At 38.4% G+C, this 18,136-nt stretch overlaps 1 protein-coding gene across 13 annotated transcripts in view; it reads left to right on the top strand.

Moving 5' to 3' along the window:
• PARD3 (par-3 family cell polarity regulator) overlaps nucleotides 1–18,136 on the top strand; it is a 447,662-nt gene that overhangs the window by 147,821 nt on the left and 281,705 nt on the right. For 7 of the 13 annotated variants that reach the window (XM_032683027.1, XM_032683013.1, XM_032683022.1 and 4 more), the window contains exon 3: nucleotides 2,380–2,582. The exons of 1 other annotated variant lie outside the window; for it this stretch is intronic. In XM_032683027.1, the coding sequence (XP_032538918.1) occupies nucleotides 2,380–2,582 (203 nt within the window). The remainder of the gene's footprint in view (nucleotides 1–2,379; nucleotides 2,583–18,136) is intronic. 5 more of the 13 variants (XM_032683091.1, XM_032683072.1, XM_032683083.1 and 2 more) reach the window with 1 other exon arrangement.

The raw sequence follows: 18,136 nt of genomic DNA, 5'->3' as shown, positions 1-18,136 counted from the left end.
TCATCATCTGCAGAGTGTCATACCAAGCTCTGAAAATCAAGATTCAACAGTGTTGATTTGCATTAAGTCTTCCAGTCCCAAAGACTTTCTAGCTTATTATGAGTAATGAGTGTACCATTGTAGTGCTGTTTTACAACGAACTTCCTAACCTGTGTTCCTAATGCTAATTAGATTTGGAGAAGACTAACATGGCTTATGTTTCTTCACATGTTATATGAAAAAATGTTACAACTTGGTATGCTTTTTAAGGGAACTGAAGCCCTTTGAAGGTTTGATGCTGTCAAAACAGTGAATACCTGCAAAAAAACATAAGATCAAAAGCTAAGCTTGAAATAAGAGACATTCATTTTTAGATGTTCTGAAGCTATAGGCTGTAGACTGTCTGGAATAGGCAAAAAGCTGGAGGCAACTTACAGTAAGACATAACACATATAGAGATTTCTATGGAAATACCTTTTTACATATATATAATATCTATAGAATATTTGCAGCTGCGTGCATTGAACAATATTTTCCGATCAGCCTCAAAGGAACAGAATGTAATTTGGGGATTTATCTTGATACATGACATGCAAAGGAGAAAGAGATTTGATGTTTCATGCCTAAGATTCTTAAATGCTTTTTTTGTCTTTTGTTGTAATACTTTACAGATCTTCACTTGTGGATTAATTTATTTTCAGTTGCTGGAGATTGGTAATTAGCTTGCTGTAAAACAGTAAGAGACTTATGAGTAAATTTGAGAAGCATATTTTTGCAAGCATAGATATTTCACAATGTGTTAGAAAATTAATTTTCCAATACTCTTGAGCTACTGATATTTTGGTGTTGTCAAGTCTCTTTTGTCTGTAGATTTCTCAAGGCTAAAATAATGACTTTTATGTTAAAAACATGTTCCAGCTGTCTGCAGATGCAGCCTGGTTTTCCTGTTGCTCCCTACTTTTCAACTAGCACTGGAGAGAGCATGGACTTTTTATCCAGTACCAATTTCCCCTTTCTGTTTTATGCGTGCCAGAGCCTAAATTTGCATTAGATATGGAATTACCAGCAGAAGTTACTCTCTGTAGTTTCAAAATGACTCATTAAAATGAGTTAATGTCTGAAAGTACTTTCAAAAGCTGAATTGCCAAATGGTTTCCATTGGGACTTACAGTTGTGGGTTTAAATTTTTTTACTGATGTTTATGTAAGCTAGCTTTGAGTAATGGGAATAATATTAAAATCTTTGGGATAAAGATGATGTTGAAATGACTTAAAAAAAAAAAAGAGAGAAAATGACCTCTGATTCCTTTATGTTACACAACGTTTTAGCTGTTGTTCTAACAGAATAAACAATTTGTAGGGGCTAGCACAGGTTTAAGTTGATTTGCTCCATTTACCCTACCAATTGGACAAAAGAATATAATGCTTTCTTGGAAATGTCTTTCAAATATTATATTATAGATTAATTTACAGGCTGCAGAATGCTGTCATCCATAAAACTTTTTTCTCCATCTTGAAAATTAAGTTCTACAGTGAAATGTGTATAAGAGCTGGCATTATCTCGTTCAGTAGGTCACCAAAGATAAATTGGGATAAGTTATTTGTTTCAAATAAAAGCATTCATTTACAGTGGGAAAAACATCTCAGATTTATCAAAAATCAGCATGACATTCTTCCTATTTTTCTTGCAGTGGTGAAAACAGATTTAGTAAACCTTTATTAAATTAGTGACTTGGCTAAGTTTCAAATTGGACTTGAGATTTCAAACTTGTCTTGGAGAAGCTGATTGCAAACAAACACAGAGTATCTCTGTAAATTTAACAGAAGAAATTTTGCATGAGAACCCTACAATTTAAATCATATTAATAGGTAATAGATCAATAGATGGAAAATTAATAGATTATAACTGTTAGTGATTATAACACTTCCTTGGCTTTGTATTTTGTACGTAGCTTTCAATTTGTATTAACTTAATTTTTTCTTGTATGTTTTTATTCTATAAAAGTGTGGTTTTGCTCATAATTTGACTTCGTAGTTATGATGCACATAGAGGTATCAAAACACAGATGAAAAATTGCAGTGAACAGGCATCGATCCACACTCAGATAGTTTTCTACATTACTGGGTGGGATGAAGTGGTTTGCTGGGGAAGGTGCAACCTTTCCTTTCCTGACTTGGTGCCATTCTTTCTGTGGCTGACAGTGATGAGTTCTGTGTTCCATCAGAGCTGTTGACCCTTTGTAGTATCCAATTAATGGCTGCCTTTCCTTGGGCTGATGATCTAGGCATTGATCAGAGCTTCTGCTGATAGACATTTCTCGCTCTTTGGTGGGAAGAAATGATGAAATGCTGATCTGCAATGACACTTTGATGTTGCTGAAAGTTTTTTTTTTTTTAACAGTAGATTAAATTGTCATTTGCAGCTTGTGGCTGTGTTTGATGAGCAAGATCCACACCATGGAGGTGATGGCACCAGTGCCAGCTCGACAGGCACGCAGAGCCCCGAGATTTTCGGCAGTGAGCTTGGCTCCAACGCGACATCGGCCTTTCAGCCTTACCAAGCAACAAGTGAAATTGAGGTCACCCCTTCAGTCCTACGTGCGAGTAAGTAAATGTTCTCGATATCTCAATGTGTTTCATCTAAATTTACGAAGATGCCAAGTGCTGTTACCCATTGATGCTGCTGGGAAAATGATTCATTATCTGTCCTTATCGAAAGCTGATCAGAATTGAGAAACTGCATAAATGCTTGTTGCATGCAAGTAAACAAACCTTTTCTGTTTTAATAAATTATTTATAAACTGCTTTTAGGAGCCACAAGCTCCTTCTGTGCTGCCAGTTTAAAATTGTCCTTACAATGAAAATCACAGCAAAATTTCCAAATGCCGTTTCTGCACGGTGTAATTTTCAGTTTGCCAGTTTCGTTCCATTTAATGAAGAAAATGGTAAAAAGAAACTAAAGATAGGAGCACTTTCTACTGAATTTGTCAGTGTTGCTAGGTTATGCTTGTCACCTTTCCATAAAAACACCTGCTAAAACGTACATTTACTGTGTTGCAAAAGTACACTTCTTTAAAAAACAGAAACCATAGCCAGGAACAAGCCTTTGTTTTGTTTATTTCAATGTGGTGAACATTTGTTGCAAAACCATTTAGTAGGAATTGCTTATCACATATCTTGCTCAGACAGGTTTTGGGAATGTTTCAGCTTATTAAGAAGGAAAATCATGGAATGAAATTTACTGTGTAATTTTCATTGCTGTTAAAAGTACCACACAAACAAGACAATGTGGATAAAGCATTGTGCCCCTCTCACTTGTAGTGTCTGTTTTGCTCACTGAACTTCTGAAGTAGTGACTCCACTCCAAAAAATTCTTAGGAGAAGTTAGTATCATCAGTCCTTTAATATTCTACAGATACAGTGTTTTAAAAAACTATTTGTAATACCCAAGAGATTGCTTTTGTGTAGGTGTTCTTTTAATGGATAAAAATCTGCATTTAAGCAATCAGGTAAAATGCAAATGGAAAAGTTACCAGTCTATTAAGTTTGAGGGGTTTTGTACCAGAATGTTTTCTGTAAAATTAAGGGAACAACATTTAACAATTACCTTAGATAGAGCTGAACACATATCTTTTCAAGCTATAACTATGCTTCACTGCAAAACAGAATTAAATTAGGGAAAGGATTAATGGCAGAATAAAGAAGTATCCTGGAATTTCAGGACGCTTCTATTTTGCTGTCACTAGAGTATGCCACTGTTAAATGCACATCTCATTTCCATGCATATGCCAAAAAGCTGTCCTCCTGGGTTCTCAGCTTAGGGGGGGTTAGAGCAGGCAAATGCATGCACATTTTCTCCTTTAGTGTGATTATCCAGTGTATTATACAATACATGAATGTTAGTGCATTAAAATCATATAGCGCAGATAAAATTCAGTGAGATACTGGACAGCTCACTTATCTTTGTGTCATTTTGGAAAATACATGGAATACTTAGCTAGTTCACTGATTGCTAAAACGACTAAGAAGTGCTTTGAGACCCTACAATACAAAGGTCTTAAGAAATACAGAAGACTTTTATAACTGTTGGTAAGAATTATAGCTCTTTGACACTTTTTATAAAAGCATGCAAAAATAAAATACTTGAAACAATTTGTCATAAATATGTTATCAGAAATCAGAGATGTTCTCCTATCTAGCTAATTCTTCTTTTTAAAATGTTGACAATTAGATATATTTTGGTTCTAAATATTCCAAACCACAGGCTTAGAATCCTGGTCCAGTAATATTATCCCATATTAAACATACCTATTTCAAAAATTTCATTTAAATATACATTGAAAATGGAAATACTATCCTTATTGTACTTCCTTTATAACTTGTGAAGTGAAGCATAGCATACAAATGGTATTCTCAGTATTTCAAATAATTATCTTCTTACTGTGTAAGTTCTATTCAGCAAATAAAACCCATCCAGTTTTGCGGTAGATGCAGATCCTGATTATTACATGTTGACAAGGTCATATATCTATTAATTGGATTGGAGATGGGATACAAAATTGCTGTAATTATTGTAATTTTCTAGCTAATTGCAGGGTTGGCGGTGAATATTTTACTTCTAACAAATGAAAAACAGTATTCCGTCTGAAATTGGTTTATAGCATTTTAGACATTTTGTTTTACATCCCTGGTGCTTTTTGCTGGCGAGCTGGGCTCTGTTCCGCAGCAGTTCGCTCGCAGGAGCCGAGCTCTGTGCCTTCTGCTGCCACTCACCTGCACCCGCGGGGTCCGGAGCGGGCTCTGTTCTGAGGCAGCATCTCAGTGCTTTAGGCTGGGGCTAAGGGCCTGCTGAGATCTTCCTCTCTTTGTTCTGGTTGCCATGCTACCCCTTTTGTTTGTTTATAGATCACGCCATCCCTCCTCTCCCAGCACGGGAAAGGTTAGCTAGATCAGGTCCAGCTGGAAAAGTAATATTCATCTGGAGTCCCTCTTTTCCCATGCACAAACACAGCCTGTACTTTGCACGTTGCGGGGGTGTTGTGTCAAATTGAATCTTCCCATACAAACATGGAAACAAAAATGAGGCTGGCCCATACCCCCTGTGTTGTTTTGCACTGTGAAAACACAATTCATCGGCACAAGCAGTTGATTTATTTATGTTTCTTATCTAGCTCTTTCTTTTTTACTGCTTTTCTGTTACCAAAGTTAAACTTCCTCTTGTATTTCATCACTTGAGCTGCATTTTTTTTCTAAGCAGACAGTACACAAGGCATTTTTTGTGTTGTGCCTGCATGCTTTCTGGGAAGAGGTTGGAAGCTCACTGCAGAAGATTGTTAAAGCAGACTGATGTTTATTCCCTGCTGAAATATAAACTGGAGGCGCAGGTGAAAATTGCCAAACGTAATGAGCAATTTGGCAGATAAGACAGGATGTCAGGCAGTGACAGTTCAGCAGCGGGTGCACTGCCTATGAACCAAGTTGTTTGTTTCACAGTACTGCATTTAAATATTGTAAATAAAATCCCTTTCCAGCTACATGAGACATTGTGAAAAGGGTCATCTCTTTGTCTTGTTTTCCTTTTAAATTATTTAGCTTGTTCAAGAGCTAAGACCACCCTTGGTTATTTGTCTTGGTGTGATTGTACGTAACAAGTCTCTCTGAATACTTCAGCAGTTATAGTTAAAAAACATTTTAATATATAACATTTTTTGGAAAACATATTAAGAGAGATAGAGAGCTTTAGAGAACTGATTCTTTTTCCTTTGTTTTTCTTCCCCTGGCCCAAACTAGAGAAGTGTAAGAGTGCTGGGAGATCCTTTTTTCATTAGCTGTTTAATGGAAGGGTATTGAGAAAATGAAGCCAGATTCTTCTCACATAGGCACTTTATTGCTGGAGGCAACAAATACAAGTTGCAACAAACACAATGCCAGTTAGAAATAAGGAAAACCGTTTTCACCTTGAGAGCAAAACAAGCTGCTCAGAGAAGTTGTGGCATATCCATGTCCTTGGAGATGGACAGAATTTGACTGAATATGGCCCTGGTCCTGTTTTGTGTGGAGTGATTGGACCAAATGACATCCAGAGATCTCATCTGAACTCTGTAATTCTGTAATTCCAAATATAATTATTAAAATTAAACTATTTGCTTCTTGAAGCTATTATTTGTAAAAGAAAATGAAAGTCCTGGTGAAATATTTAGCAGACAGATGTACAAGCCTATTGTGCACGTACCGCTTCCCAGTGTGATTTAGTACTGTACTAGTTTGTGCCAATGTGACAGATCAGCTGCCTTTTACGAGTCTGCTGCTTTTATTTGCAGGATGTCTTCAGTACAAGCTTCAACTCCTTAAAAATGAGATATGAGCTAATTGTAAGGTTCTCCTAAAGGCTGGAGGGTCAGCATCTTCCCAGGACAGAGCAGCACTATAAATTACTAAGAGCTAAGGTGGAAATCGTGCGCTCCAGTGATATATATGCACAGGTGAATCGTATCATGTGTTTTAGTAGGACTCAGTTTCATATTCTGGTCAGAGAAGCAGACTATGAAAAAAAAAGTCTAGATGAGAATATTATGAAGTCAGTGCACAGCTGGCTGTGAAGATGTACTAGAAGTGCAGAGGAGCAAAGAAATTGCTGCAGCTTCACATCATTGTTTACCCAGCAGCATGGCTGTTGCTGAGGTTCCCTGTGTGCGAGTTTGCTCTTACCCTGCAATCAGCATAAGTTTATTCCTCACAGGTAAGAGCATGCATGCAGACTTTGACTGGGAATTCATTGATATATCGAAGTTCATGACCTTGCTTGCCTTTGAATTTGTGTGTCTCTCTCTGCTTTCTGAGTAGTTTTTAGTCTTTCACTGACAAATTAGTAGAGTGTATCAAGTGTAGTCCCTGAGGGTTCTCTTAGTTTAGGGGCTGTTCAGTATTTTAATAAATCTGAACTGGAATATAAAGAATTGTGTAAAAAAAGTAAGATGGAGTTTCTGGCACTTTGGATATCAATATTTCAATTCAGCATTGACTTGATACATTTTATAAACTGTTTTGAAATTGGTGAGATGTGCACAGTCACTGCATCTAGAAAGAAAACAGTAATTTACAAGGCAATACCAATGAAAGCAAAGTACACAATAATGCAGCAAGGATCTTGACAATATATTGCATTATTATAGTGCATCTGGGCATTATGCTCTTCCATCAAAAGTCAAAGGAAAATGCTGTTGTGAGCTCACTGTTGTGAGCAGGAAGACTTAAGCTGGAGTGATCAGTTGTGGTGCCAGCCTTGGGGAAATTCTAAACAATTTGGAAAGAGCTAAAAGAGAGCAACAAAAGTTGCTTTGGCGACTGATGAAGCATTGGTAGGATCGGTTGATTTAGTTAAGGAAAGATAAAAATTGATGGGATCCAAGTCTTCATGTCTACCTAGAGAAGGACAGTTAGCATTACCTGAGAAAAAGCCATTTTTTGTAACCCGTAGGCCTAAAAATCATGTTTACACGTCACTTAGCAAGCCAGCATTTGTGGGAATGGTTCAGAGGTTCTGTGTGCTGCTGAGGACAGTCCTGCACTGTGCTCTAAGACAGGAGGGCAACCAGCTGGTGGTGGCAATCTGTTCTGTTCCTGGCTAAGCCAGCCAGTTGATTCTTAACCACAGGTGAGCTGCTTCTTGAGGCTGTTGTAAAAATGTGTGTGTCTAAGCGTCTCATAATTTCAATGTTCAAAAAATTCAGTACTAAGCAAACCATTTAAAGGTGTGAGTGCATAAATAAGTCTGTGAATTTCAAGTACTTTAAAATTGCTCTTTTAAATATGGCACTTCACTGATTTGATACAAGTATTTATCTAGAGTCCCAAATGCATATTCTGAGAATTAATTTATTTTATTAATCATTTATTTAATTAATATTTGTAAGGTTTCAAGGTTTGGAGCACTCCATGTTAGTATGTTGGCAAAGAACTGCAGAGGTGAGTTTGTATTTGTTCTGGTTTCAGAAATGATTCTTTACAACATATGGCCATTAGAAACTTTTTTGTTCTTGCTTATATCTCTTTGAGTCCTTATTCAGCTCCGAGTCAGCTTTGTATATGGAAATAAAGTAATTTTCAAATGTCAGAGGACTAAGGAAGTAAGAGATTAGAAAAGGGAGAAAGAGAAGGATGAGTTCATCAAAACCCAGATGTTTGGAGCTTTATCAGATCAAGTTATCTCTAGGATTAAATAGCTGATTACAAAATATGGAGAAAGTAATCCACGTTTATAATGAGAGATTAGGGCTTTACAGGTAATGCTTGCTCAAGCCAGTGGGAGGTTTTCCACTAGCTCCATAGAACTTCGGGTCAAGTCAGCTTTCCATAAGATGTCCATTGTTCAGTAAAGTTTGGGGAATGAAATCCAAAAGGTTTCCTAATTGTCATTCCCACTTTTACTTCTTTGCCAGATTCTCTTATGTTTCCTTTACTCTGTTGGATAATACAAAATGAACCTCGAATTGAGGCTTGCACCAAGCTGTTGGCATCAGAATAAGGAAGGTTTCTTATGCATTGGAGCTGGAGGAGAAGATTTAGCAAAGTCTGTTTCCTCACCTTCTTGTGCTCCTGCGGTCTGGGAATTCTTATCACATTTATCCCTATAGCTCTATCAAGGATGTGATTGTTTAAAAGCCAGAGTTATTGAATCAAAAAATCAGTACCAGGTGCCGCTTTCTTCCATGAGGCTAAATCTGATCTTTCTACAGCACAGTTCTGACTTGAATGATCTCCAGTTGGTGTTTTCTCTAAGTGCAGTGCTCTGCTGTTAATTTGGGATTGTTGAGCAGTTTAAAAACCATGTGTTTCTGATGAGACCATGACACGTTTGTAAAAACAAATGGATTTTAAACTGCTTGGGTTTCTAAATTAACCTTTAATATCCTCAATCTTCTCAGTATATCATCAAGCAAAATACTGTCGCTTCTATTAGTATTAAAAAAATCCCTGAACCCAATAAAGTAAAGAATTTTAGATTTTACTGGGTTCTCTAGAGGAAACCTGAGTAATCATGGGGCATTTCAAGACGTTATTCTGTATGGTGAAGACTTCTATCTACAAGTACTGATAATGGGGAGTAATAAAAATACAGTATTGTACCTGATAACTGGTTGCATTAACACCTACAGAATATAGCACAAGGGAGATAATAAGGAAGGGTTATGAAGATGTGAAGTATTGAATTTGAATAGTTTAAGTAGTCGGGTTTGGATATTGGTCTAAATTTGACATATTAAATAGATTTAATGATCACTTGAACAACAAGCTATTATGGAAATCACAGCTGTATTCTGAGAGTATTTCAATACAATATTCCAATACAATATTTCAGTAATGTGGTGTTGGTGGTGTTGCGGGGTTTTATTTTCCCCTTCTTTAAATGAAAGGTAACTTTTTCCCTAAGGGAACTGTGTTTCTTTATATACAAAAATGTTATGTCAATTTATCAAATCAAACATAACAGCATAGCTGCTCAAGTCTGTTGTATTGTGATATCATGGGTTTAATACCATTGTGATAAAGCTAGTTGTTTCTTTAAAGAGTTTTGTCTTCACACATGTATCAATAGGTGTAATAACTCTTTCAATAGATAATTTCTTGATTGCTTCTCTGTTTCCTGTAATTTCATTGTAAGCAAACAAGAAGGAACACAGTGACGGCAAAGGAAAATGAATCTGACATAAGTAGGGAATGCTTTTCTGCAGTACTGACAACCACCCTGTGAAATTTTCTAATTTATGAAGGAATGTGTACATATTACATTTTTTTCCCCAACAGTTTCTAAAAACCTTATACAGTATTTATAGGTACTCATTCTGAAATGTGATAGAATGCCATGCTTCAAGGCATCCTTAGTATCCAGAACCACCAGTCTGCAACAGTAACTGGTATCCCAGTGGTGTTTTGCTTTGCTTTGAGGCAACAACAATGGTGGGGGGTTGTTGTCAACTGACATAAATTACTTACAGACAATTTACCAACAGGAGAGGATGCAGAGTTTGTCAAATGTACTTAATTATTTGCTCTAAGCAGGCTGGTCTTATGGGAAGGTTGTTTCAGGGCTAGTGAAGAGTGTTGTGGTACTGGGGCTCTGTGATGTACTGTCTGCAAAGTTACCCTGTGTTCAGTGCATCAGCCAGTGCATGGCTCCCCCTGCAACAAGCATGTGGATATTTTTGACCACAAGCCTAAGGCTTGCACTTAAAGTATATCCTTTATTAGGCTAAATATGTACTTCAGTGTGAGTATTGTTGCTTGCTTTTGTTCATAATTTACAAGGGATCTTCTTGCTCCCTTCCTTATTACATTTGAAGCACATGAACTCACATACTCTTTGTTTTCAGATGGGGATGTATTTTGGAGATAGTCCATCTCTTTGGGCGATTACTGGGAAAAAGTTGCTCTAAATTCCATGTCTTTTGACATGTTCTTTTGAGGAGGATGAAGTAGGGACAGATGGCTGCTAGTTGAATAGGCTTGTTTTTTAGTTTGTTTTTTATTTACTCTCTCATACATTTAAAAGGACTGAAACATGATCCTGAAATAAAGGAGTGGATGAGAAATAACTTTCCATTAATTTACTGCCTTATTTCATACTTTAAAAAGAGACAAAATTTGTTCTTTCTCCCACCCATCTCTTGTTGTAAATCTTAAATGAATTATGTAAGTAAGACAAGTGCCAGCTTCAGAACTGCTGTGGGTTCATGTTCGGGACAGATTAAGCATTTCAGATGAGAATAAAGCATATGTATTTGGAAGAACTTTCCTGTTTTTGACCCCTGGCACTGGATGCCGTAGAAATGACAAGCTTGGCTTCAGCCCATGAACCTGGTCTGAACTGAGATGAGGCACAAGCCCACCACCTACTTTCCTGCTGGCACAGCTCAGCTTGGCTCAGTGTAGCTCAGTGTCTCTAACTATCTGAAGGCAGGGCCCCTCATCTGCCCTTTTCTGATGCTGTGGGGACAGACGGGGTCCCCCTTCGTGACACAGGTGCCACCTCACTGGTGGGGGCTTTTACTACACAGGCTGATGCCCGAGTTTGGCTGTTTGGGCTTGGAATGAATGTGAACTTGGGCTGTGTTCCAGGGCTGCATTTCTTGCCTCTGTTATGGATTTAGGTAATTAATTCTGTCAATAGTTTTGAATTTACGGAAAGTGGAAGTGATTGTATGTGTGGGCAGGGAGTTGGGGACCATGTGGGTTTACAAAGGAAAGCAAAAAGTGGTGCTTAGGTTAAGATAAAAGGTTTGTACTACTGCTTTCATGCATACAGTAAAGGCTTGTACAAAGACAGCAAGAGCAAGCTTGTGTTAGCTTCCAAAAATTGTGCATATGAGTCAGGGACTAGGCTTCTCAAGCAAACTTTGATCAACCATTAAAACCTTATCCCGAGGGGTTGGATTTGATTTGGCTCTCTGTACAACACTGCTCATATTCACAAATGAAAGTAAAATAGGGACTCTTTTGGCAATCACTGGGCCACAGCTGATTCAAAGCAGACATGATGGGTGAGGTTAATACCAACAGACTTCAGGTTCTGCATCTGAGCTAAATGCTCAAGGCAGCCCAGTTTCTCATTCCTGTACAAGAATGAACACCTTCAGGGTGAGTTCATCTGACCTGCTTTACAGCTTATTTCAGGGTGAAATGGAACATGGCCTAGACTAGCTGCGCTGGCTAATCTCTATTGATGGGAGAGAAATGGAGTTGACCAGTTCCAAAATATGTCTGTGGATCCCATTCTGCCTGTGATTTAACTCACACCATAAAAGTCAATTCTTAATGAAAGATTTTTTTAGAAATTTTTATTATGAAGTAGGATGTTGCCTTAAAAATGGTTATTTGCAGATTTGGAAGAGAAAATCTTCCAAAGGCTAAGTGGCATTTTACAAAGCAAACAACTTCTCAATTTGACTCACAGAGTGATTTTACATGGCCCCAGGAAGTTCCTGCACAGCCATAATTATGTTTGGGAAAAATATATTTGGGTCGTAGACAGTATGTCATGACTGCAAATAGTCCTGTGTTGGCGTTTCTTCAGAGTAAAATTAGGTTTGAGACACTTCCATGGCATTTTATAGTTAAACCAGCGGTGTCATCTGCCTTCAGTCTGACACTGGTATCTAATCTCTCTATATATACACTGGTATCTAGTCTCTGTACTGCTCCCAAACTGGTAAACCTCTGCAAAGGAGTGGCTGTGCCTTTTCTTCCCACGCATTCTCTGACCTCAAGGCATAGCAGGTGCCATGTGACAGTGAAAAGCCAGCCTAAATGTGGGGGAACAAGCACGACGTGGAGTTAATGAGTACTGAAGGACCTGAGTTGCCTTCGTGGCTCTATGCAGTTGAGTGTCTCTGTACCCCCTTCCCTCACACACTGTGCAGTGTCTTGATGTTATTACAGCCATCTTTATAGTCTTTTCTGCTGTTCAGGGTATCCCAGCTCCCTGTGGGCTTGGGAGAGGAAAGTTCTTTTTATACATGGTCCAGCCTCTGGGGAAAGGAGCATCCCTCAAATATAGGCTATTAAGGTAAATGTTTTTGCAAATTTATAGACAGAATAATGGTGACCAACAACTGCTGAGACTTTTTCAAATGAAGTAACATTTTAAGGAATGCTAGCAGTTCATTTCTACTAGACTATGAAAGAATAAAATTATGTTCACTAGTTTCTGACAAGTTAGAGAATGGACACATGTGCCTTGTTAACCAGTGCTATATAATATACAAATTAGCCTTTCAGTGTTTTTGGTGAGTCCTGACTTGATCTCTCCTCTTTTGGGCTTTTTGGAGGTTTTCTGCATATGAAAGTTTTCTCCACCAAATATAAAAATGACATTAGCTTCTTCTATTCCAACACATTTTAAGCTCTGATGTTTAAGACCTTTATTAGATGATAGAGAGATTTTAGGTCAAGCACTGCCTGACTTTTACAATCATTTCCATCTGCAGGGTCTTACATAGTAAAGTCTTTTCACGTTTTATTTAAAATTTTAGTTTGGCTCTTGACTTATGGAAAAATAAATAAAAATGAAGGGCTTACTACGAGTGCTGCAGTGAAAAAAATATGGAACTGCTTTGTCAAATGAAATGCGTGACATTTATCCATGAGAAATATCCATTAAGTGAGTGAATAAAGTTACTGCTCTAGGTTGACATAGCAAGCAATATTTCTGTGAGTATTGTACATGGAGATGATTTACCTCTACCTCTAAGTTCATCTTTAAAGTAATAAAACACAAATGGGCAAAGTCTTCCCATAATCCTGCTTTCCCATAGCTCTTTGTTGTGTTGCTTAAAACATAACATTACAGTGTAGTATGTAGTTTCACTTCATCCACCCATAAAGGGTAGGAGAAAATTTGTTTGCAGTTAGTGCTGGTACTGAGATATTATTTCTAGTTTGTGCTTCAACAGTGACCAGGGGTGCAGGATGTGTGGCTGAAGATGGTCACTGCCAGGGTGCTGGCTCCAGGAGCCTGAGGAGGAGAAGGAGAAGTCTTCTGTTTAAGCAGTAACTGTTTAAGCACTAATGCAGGGAAGGAGGACAAAACTGAACTGTTTGAAAACCTATTGTCCAAATAGTGAAGGGTGAAAAATCTTCAGTGAAACTGCAGCTGCGAATATTCACAGGTATTTGTTTATTGCAGCTTGGTCTGCCTATTTCTTGTGTTAGCTGAAGAGTTCATCCTAAACTGCACGTGTTGTGTCTTGGCAGCTCCTCTGTGCAGCAAACCCAGAGAGCCCATGGAATATGGGAGTACCAGAACAGTGCCTACTTGAGCCGTGTCCTCGGTGGTGCTGGGAGCGAGCAGCTGCCCTCCCAGGGGTGCAGGCTGTGGGTTTGCTGAGGGGAGTAGGTCACCCGTGCTTGGAGTGTGCCCCAGACCCCAGGCAGGGCAATGGGAGCTTTACTGGGCTCAGACCCCGCAGCCTTCCTGCTCCAACACATGCCCATGCGCGGCGCTGTGAGCTCCTGGAGGAGTGCAGTGCTCGTGCCTGTAATTTCCCTGTTGTATTACAATTCTCATAGTCTCAGTGGCTGTGAGTTCAGGATAGTATTGTAATACTGCTATTTATGTGCTGTTTACCTGGTGTGACTTCTAGTGTACAAGCAAGCTTCTAGGAGTCTTCATTCTGCATTTTACCAGAATGATTTTGTGGATGTGAATTCTTTGCATGGGATTCCTATTATGGGATGAATTGAATATTAAATTACTCCTCAAACCCTCAAGGCAGTACATCAACTTCGCTCATACAGAGCAATTTGTGCTGTGCTATATGTGCTGTGTACTGGCATCAGTTTCTGAATTCTCCCAGGGCTAGGATTTTGCTCCGTTCGTTTCCATTTTTCCTTTTCAAAGTTGGAATGTTTTACTAAGAGTGAAAAATATTTTTAATGAAGTATTTTAATTTGTTCTTGTGTTATGGGCTTGTATTTCACCCTCCCTTCATCGAGGTTTTGCCAGATGTTTTAAATATTTTCTGAGTACATATGCTTTCAAGGTTTTTCTGCAAATCCAGTTGTGTTTAACAGGCACTGAGTCCTTGTGAATCACTGTTGTATTTTTCTCTACTTTTTGCCACTCAGATCTGGCAGATGTCTTGAGTTCTAGGACAGGAGATTTTCAGTGTTTTCTGTATAAAAGCAGATAAGGTTGGTACATAGTTAGAATTTCCTCAGAAAGGATCAGAGTTTTAGACCTCCGTGGGAGGAAGGCATTTCACTGACCACATGTTTTTACAGCATTTAGTAAATTTAGTAAACAATTAAATCCGATAATTCATCTTACGCTGTATCAAAAGGAATGGCTTTTGTATTGAAAGCTGTACTTGTGGGGCTTTTTTCACATTTCCTTTCCTTTTTTTTTTAAGTGTTTGTATATGTAACATATGTAAAATGTAAAGAAATTCAATGTTTCCCTGATCTTACCTTGGAAGAAGATCTTAAAGTCATAGTTTTAGCAAGATGGATGGTAATTTTCACTCAGAGATACATGTGCTTAATTCAGTTTTATTTTCCTCTTGACCAGCCAAATTAAATACAATTGTTTCATTTCAGTCATAACTATTTTATTACTTGCACTGCAATATAAATAGTTTACCCTGTGTTTCCTTCCTTGATTTTTTTCCCCACAATTTTTTCTGTCATTTGCTTTTAAGACACCTAAACGGTCATTTTTGAACAATGAAAAGTGAGGAAATGTCAAAAGTAGGGCTGCTGATGGAGGCTCTTCATGTGCTCTGTGCTTTCTGTCTGTAGTTGTCAAGCTGAAGAACATGAGATGCTCAGCACGTGTGATGAGGATGAGGCTTTAACTCGAGAGAAGGTTAGCTGGTGACTTGATGCTCCTTCCTTCTGTTTCCATTTGCTGACTTCCAGATTGAGAACCCAGTGCATCTGGGTTAACTTGATGCCTCATGGAAATTTTAGAAAGGAGACAACCACTTCGTTTCAGCCTGTGATCAGAAACAGAAGGAGAATGGAAAAGAGAAGGCATGAAAAATTAAAGAACAAAGAAGCATGGATCAGAAAAGCGGTGGGGGGTTGGGGTGGAGGTGGGGGGAGGAATGAGCTAGTGGCAGGGAATGCTTACCTCCCTGGGGACAAATAAAAATACATAACTGTTTCCTTCATGTTACTTTGCTGTATAAACAATTACCCCAGGACCCATGTAAATGATGTATGACTATGGGAGAGAAAGTGAGTAGGTTTCTGCTGCCCTCCCTCTCACCCTTTTCTTTCTCTTTGCAAAATTCTTGGTAGAACCTGAGACCTAGTCCATGCCAGAAACTGAAGAAAAAAGAAAAATAAAGTTGAAGACATAAAAAAGAATGATAATCCCATATGATTACACTTTTGTTATTTCTCAAGTGTTAATCACAAAATGAAAAATGGTAGTGTGTAATCTTAGATTTGTATAAGTGCATGATGACATTTTGAATTACCTTTCCTGAAACACAAACTGTGGATGTCTCAGACACAGAAGACATTCACTGAATTGCAGAGCTTTAAAAATGACAGTCCTGGGGCTTTGATGGATTCTCTGTCTCCTGAAGTCTTGAAATTAAAGTCAATATTTTTCTGTATTTCCAACAGAAGTTAAAAGACTAAATGCAGACATTATTGCATGGTGTACCTGGGCTTATATAGGTGTTTGACAGGATGATCACAGGGTGTCTTCAGGATTTGAGTTATGAGTCTTGTTTGGAGTCTCACAGTAGTGCTGCAGTGCGTGTAGTGAATGATTCTTTGTGTACTTGGACCTGTGCTTTTCTCATTTAAGATTCTTCTGTATTTTTTTCTTAAAGTTTTCTCTTTTTTGCTGCAGTTTTTCCAGCTGCACCCTTTCTTCTTGTTTACAGTGTCAATTCCAGCTGGTTCTGTAGTCTTCCCATCCTGTCTGCCACAGCCCCTTTCTCCGGCTATATCGCTGTAACACCCTTTGCTCCTGTGAACCCTCCAGCAGCAACTGAGTTTCTCATTCATCCGTACCCCGTTTTGTTTGTAGGTGGAGTGTGTTTATTTGGTTTGTTGTTGTTGTTGTTTTGTGTGTGTTTTGGTTCCTTTTAGGATATAAATGAGAAAATTCACTTTAAAGGTTTTTTTGCATTTGTTTTTTGATTCAGCTCCTCCTTAGTGCAGACCAAGTGCAGACTTAGGAGGATGGACAGCATCTGGTTCAGTCACCATGGCTTGGGCTGGTTGTGTTCTCCTGTGGGGACTGGCTGGCAACTCAGCTGCTACCCAGGAAAGTGAGGCTGATAAAAATTCTGCATTAACTTTTTATACTTTCTGTGCCCTTTAACAGAAACTGATCTGTTTGGGCTCAGCTAAAAAAAATGGACATTTTGAGCCCTTTACTTCCCAGAATATTTAGTCTCTTTACTGTACTTCGTGACTGACTGCTGGTGTAGCTGTATCACAAAAAATTCCCAAGATTGTATTTTACAACAATGGCTTCAAGTGTGCTCTGACTTAATTAGAAGAAAAACCAGCTTATATCGCTGGCTGTATTAGAAGCTTCTTGCTGTTGTGGTGTGACTGCTTATTGTTGAACATTCAATGCAGAAGATAGTTTACCTTGCAGTTTTTTGTTTTTTTTTTTTTTTTTAAGGAAAAATAGGTTAAATATGTAAGTCACCACATAAATGCTAAGTATGATTATAAAATGCAAAAATGATGATACAGAATTCTGTGAGGAGAGGCATGCAAGACTGCCTGTGGGCCTAGGTTTTTATTCCTTTGCTTTTACAGCAAAGAGACTAGAAATGCTTATGCAATATTAATTCAGGATATACAGCAAATTGGCATTTGGAAGCATTCAATTTTCCTCATAATTGTTCTCCATTCACTTGGCCGATTATCATTAATTTCAGGGAATTAAAGATGCTCCTTTTAGAAGTTTCTAGTGAACTCTTTAGAAATGTCAAACAATAACAAACCTGCCACTTAGGCAGCAATTTTCCCTCTTGCTGTCCTCATGCTGATGTTAGATCGCTCTTTGGAAAGGCAAACTGCCGCGTAGTAAATCAGCGGGAAAATTTTTTCAGCCTCATGCTGCTGAGTGAATTTTGATCCAAGAATTTTTGTGTTTGTTTTGTTCATGCAAAGACTTTTATCCTCCAGCCTGGGACCAGGGAGGTTGTTTTTTTTCTTGCAAATCTGCAAAAGTGTATTTTGTTAAAGAACTTAATATTATATTTTTGTGGATTAAGCTTATACTTCTTCATTCATCTCTAGGTGAGTCCCACAAGAATGTAATTAAAAGCACGTGATGTCCAGGTCTTTCCTTTTCCTCTGCTGTAATGTGAAAAGGGAAACAAAATTGTTAAAACCCCTCAGGAAGGGGGTTGTGAAGTGCCATTTACTGAAAAGGTGGCTCTCTGTCCTCTCTGGCTGTGTCACAGGACTTCCTAAAGCACAAAGTGTGCACAGGGACAAGAGCTGCAAACCATCTGTGATTAGAAAGGGTTGCTGGGAGGGACTGTTTGATAGGGGTGTCTGTGACAGCGGGATTCAGTGACCCAGCGGGGTGTGTTATGTACCTGTTTGTAGGTTATGGATGTGCTGAGCGTCATTGTCTCTGTCTCATGATCTCTGTCTCTTCCTTTCTCCTGGAGTTA

Source organism: Chiroxiphia lanceolata, chromosome 1, assembly GCF_009829145.1.
Source record: "Chiroxiphia lanceolata isolate bChiLan1 chromosome 1, bChiLan1.pri, whole genome shotgun sequence".
In the NCBI taxonomy this organism is placed as follows: Eukaryota; Metazoa; Chordata; class Aves; order Passeriformes; family Pipridae; genus Chiroxiphia; species Chiroxiphia lanceolata.
Note: the sequence above shows the minus strand (reverse complement) of the source record. Positions and strands in the feature narration are given on the sequence as shown.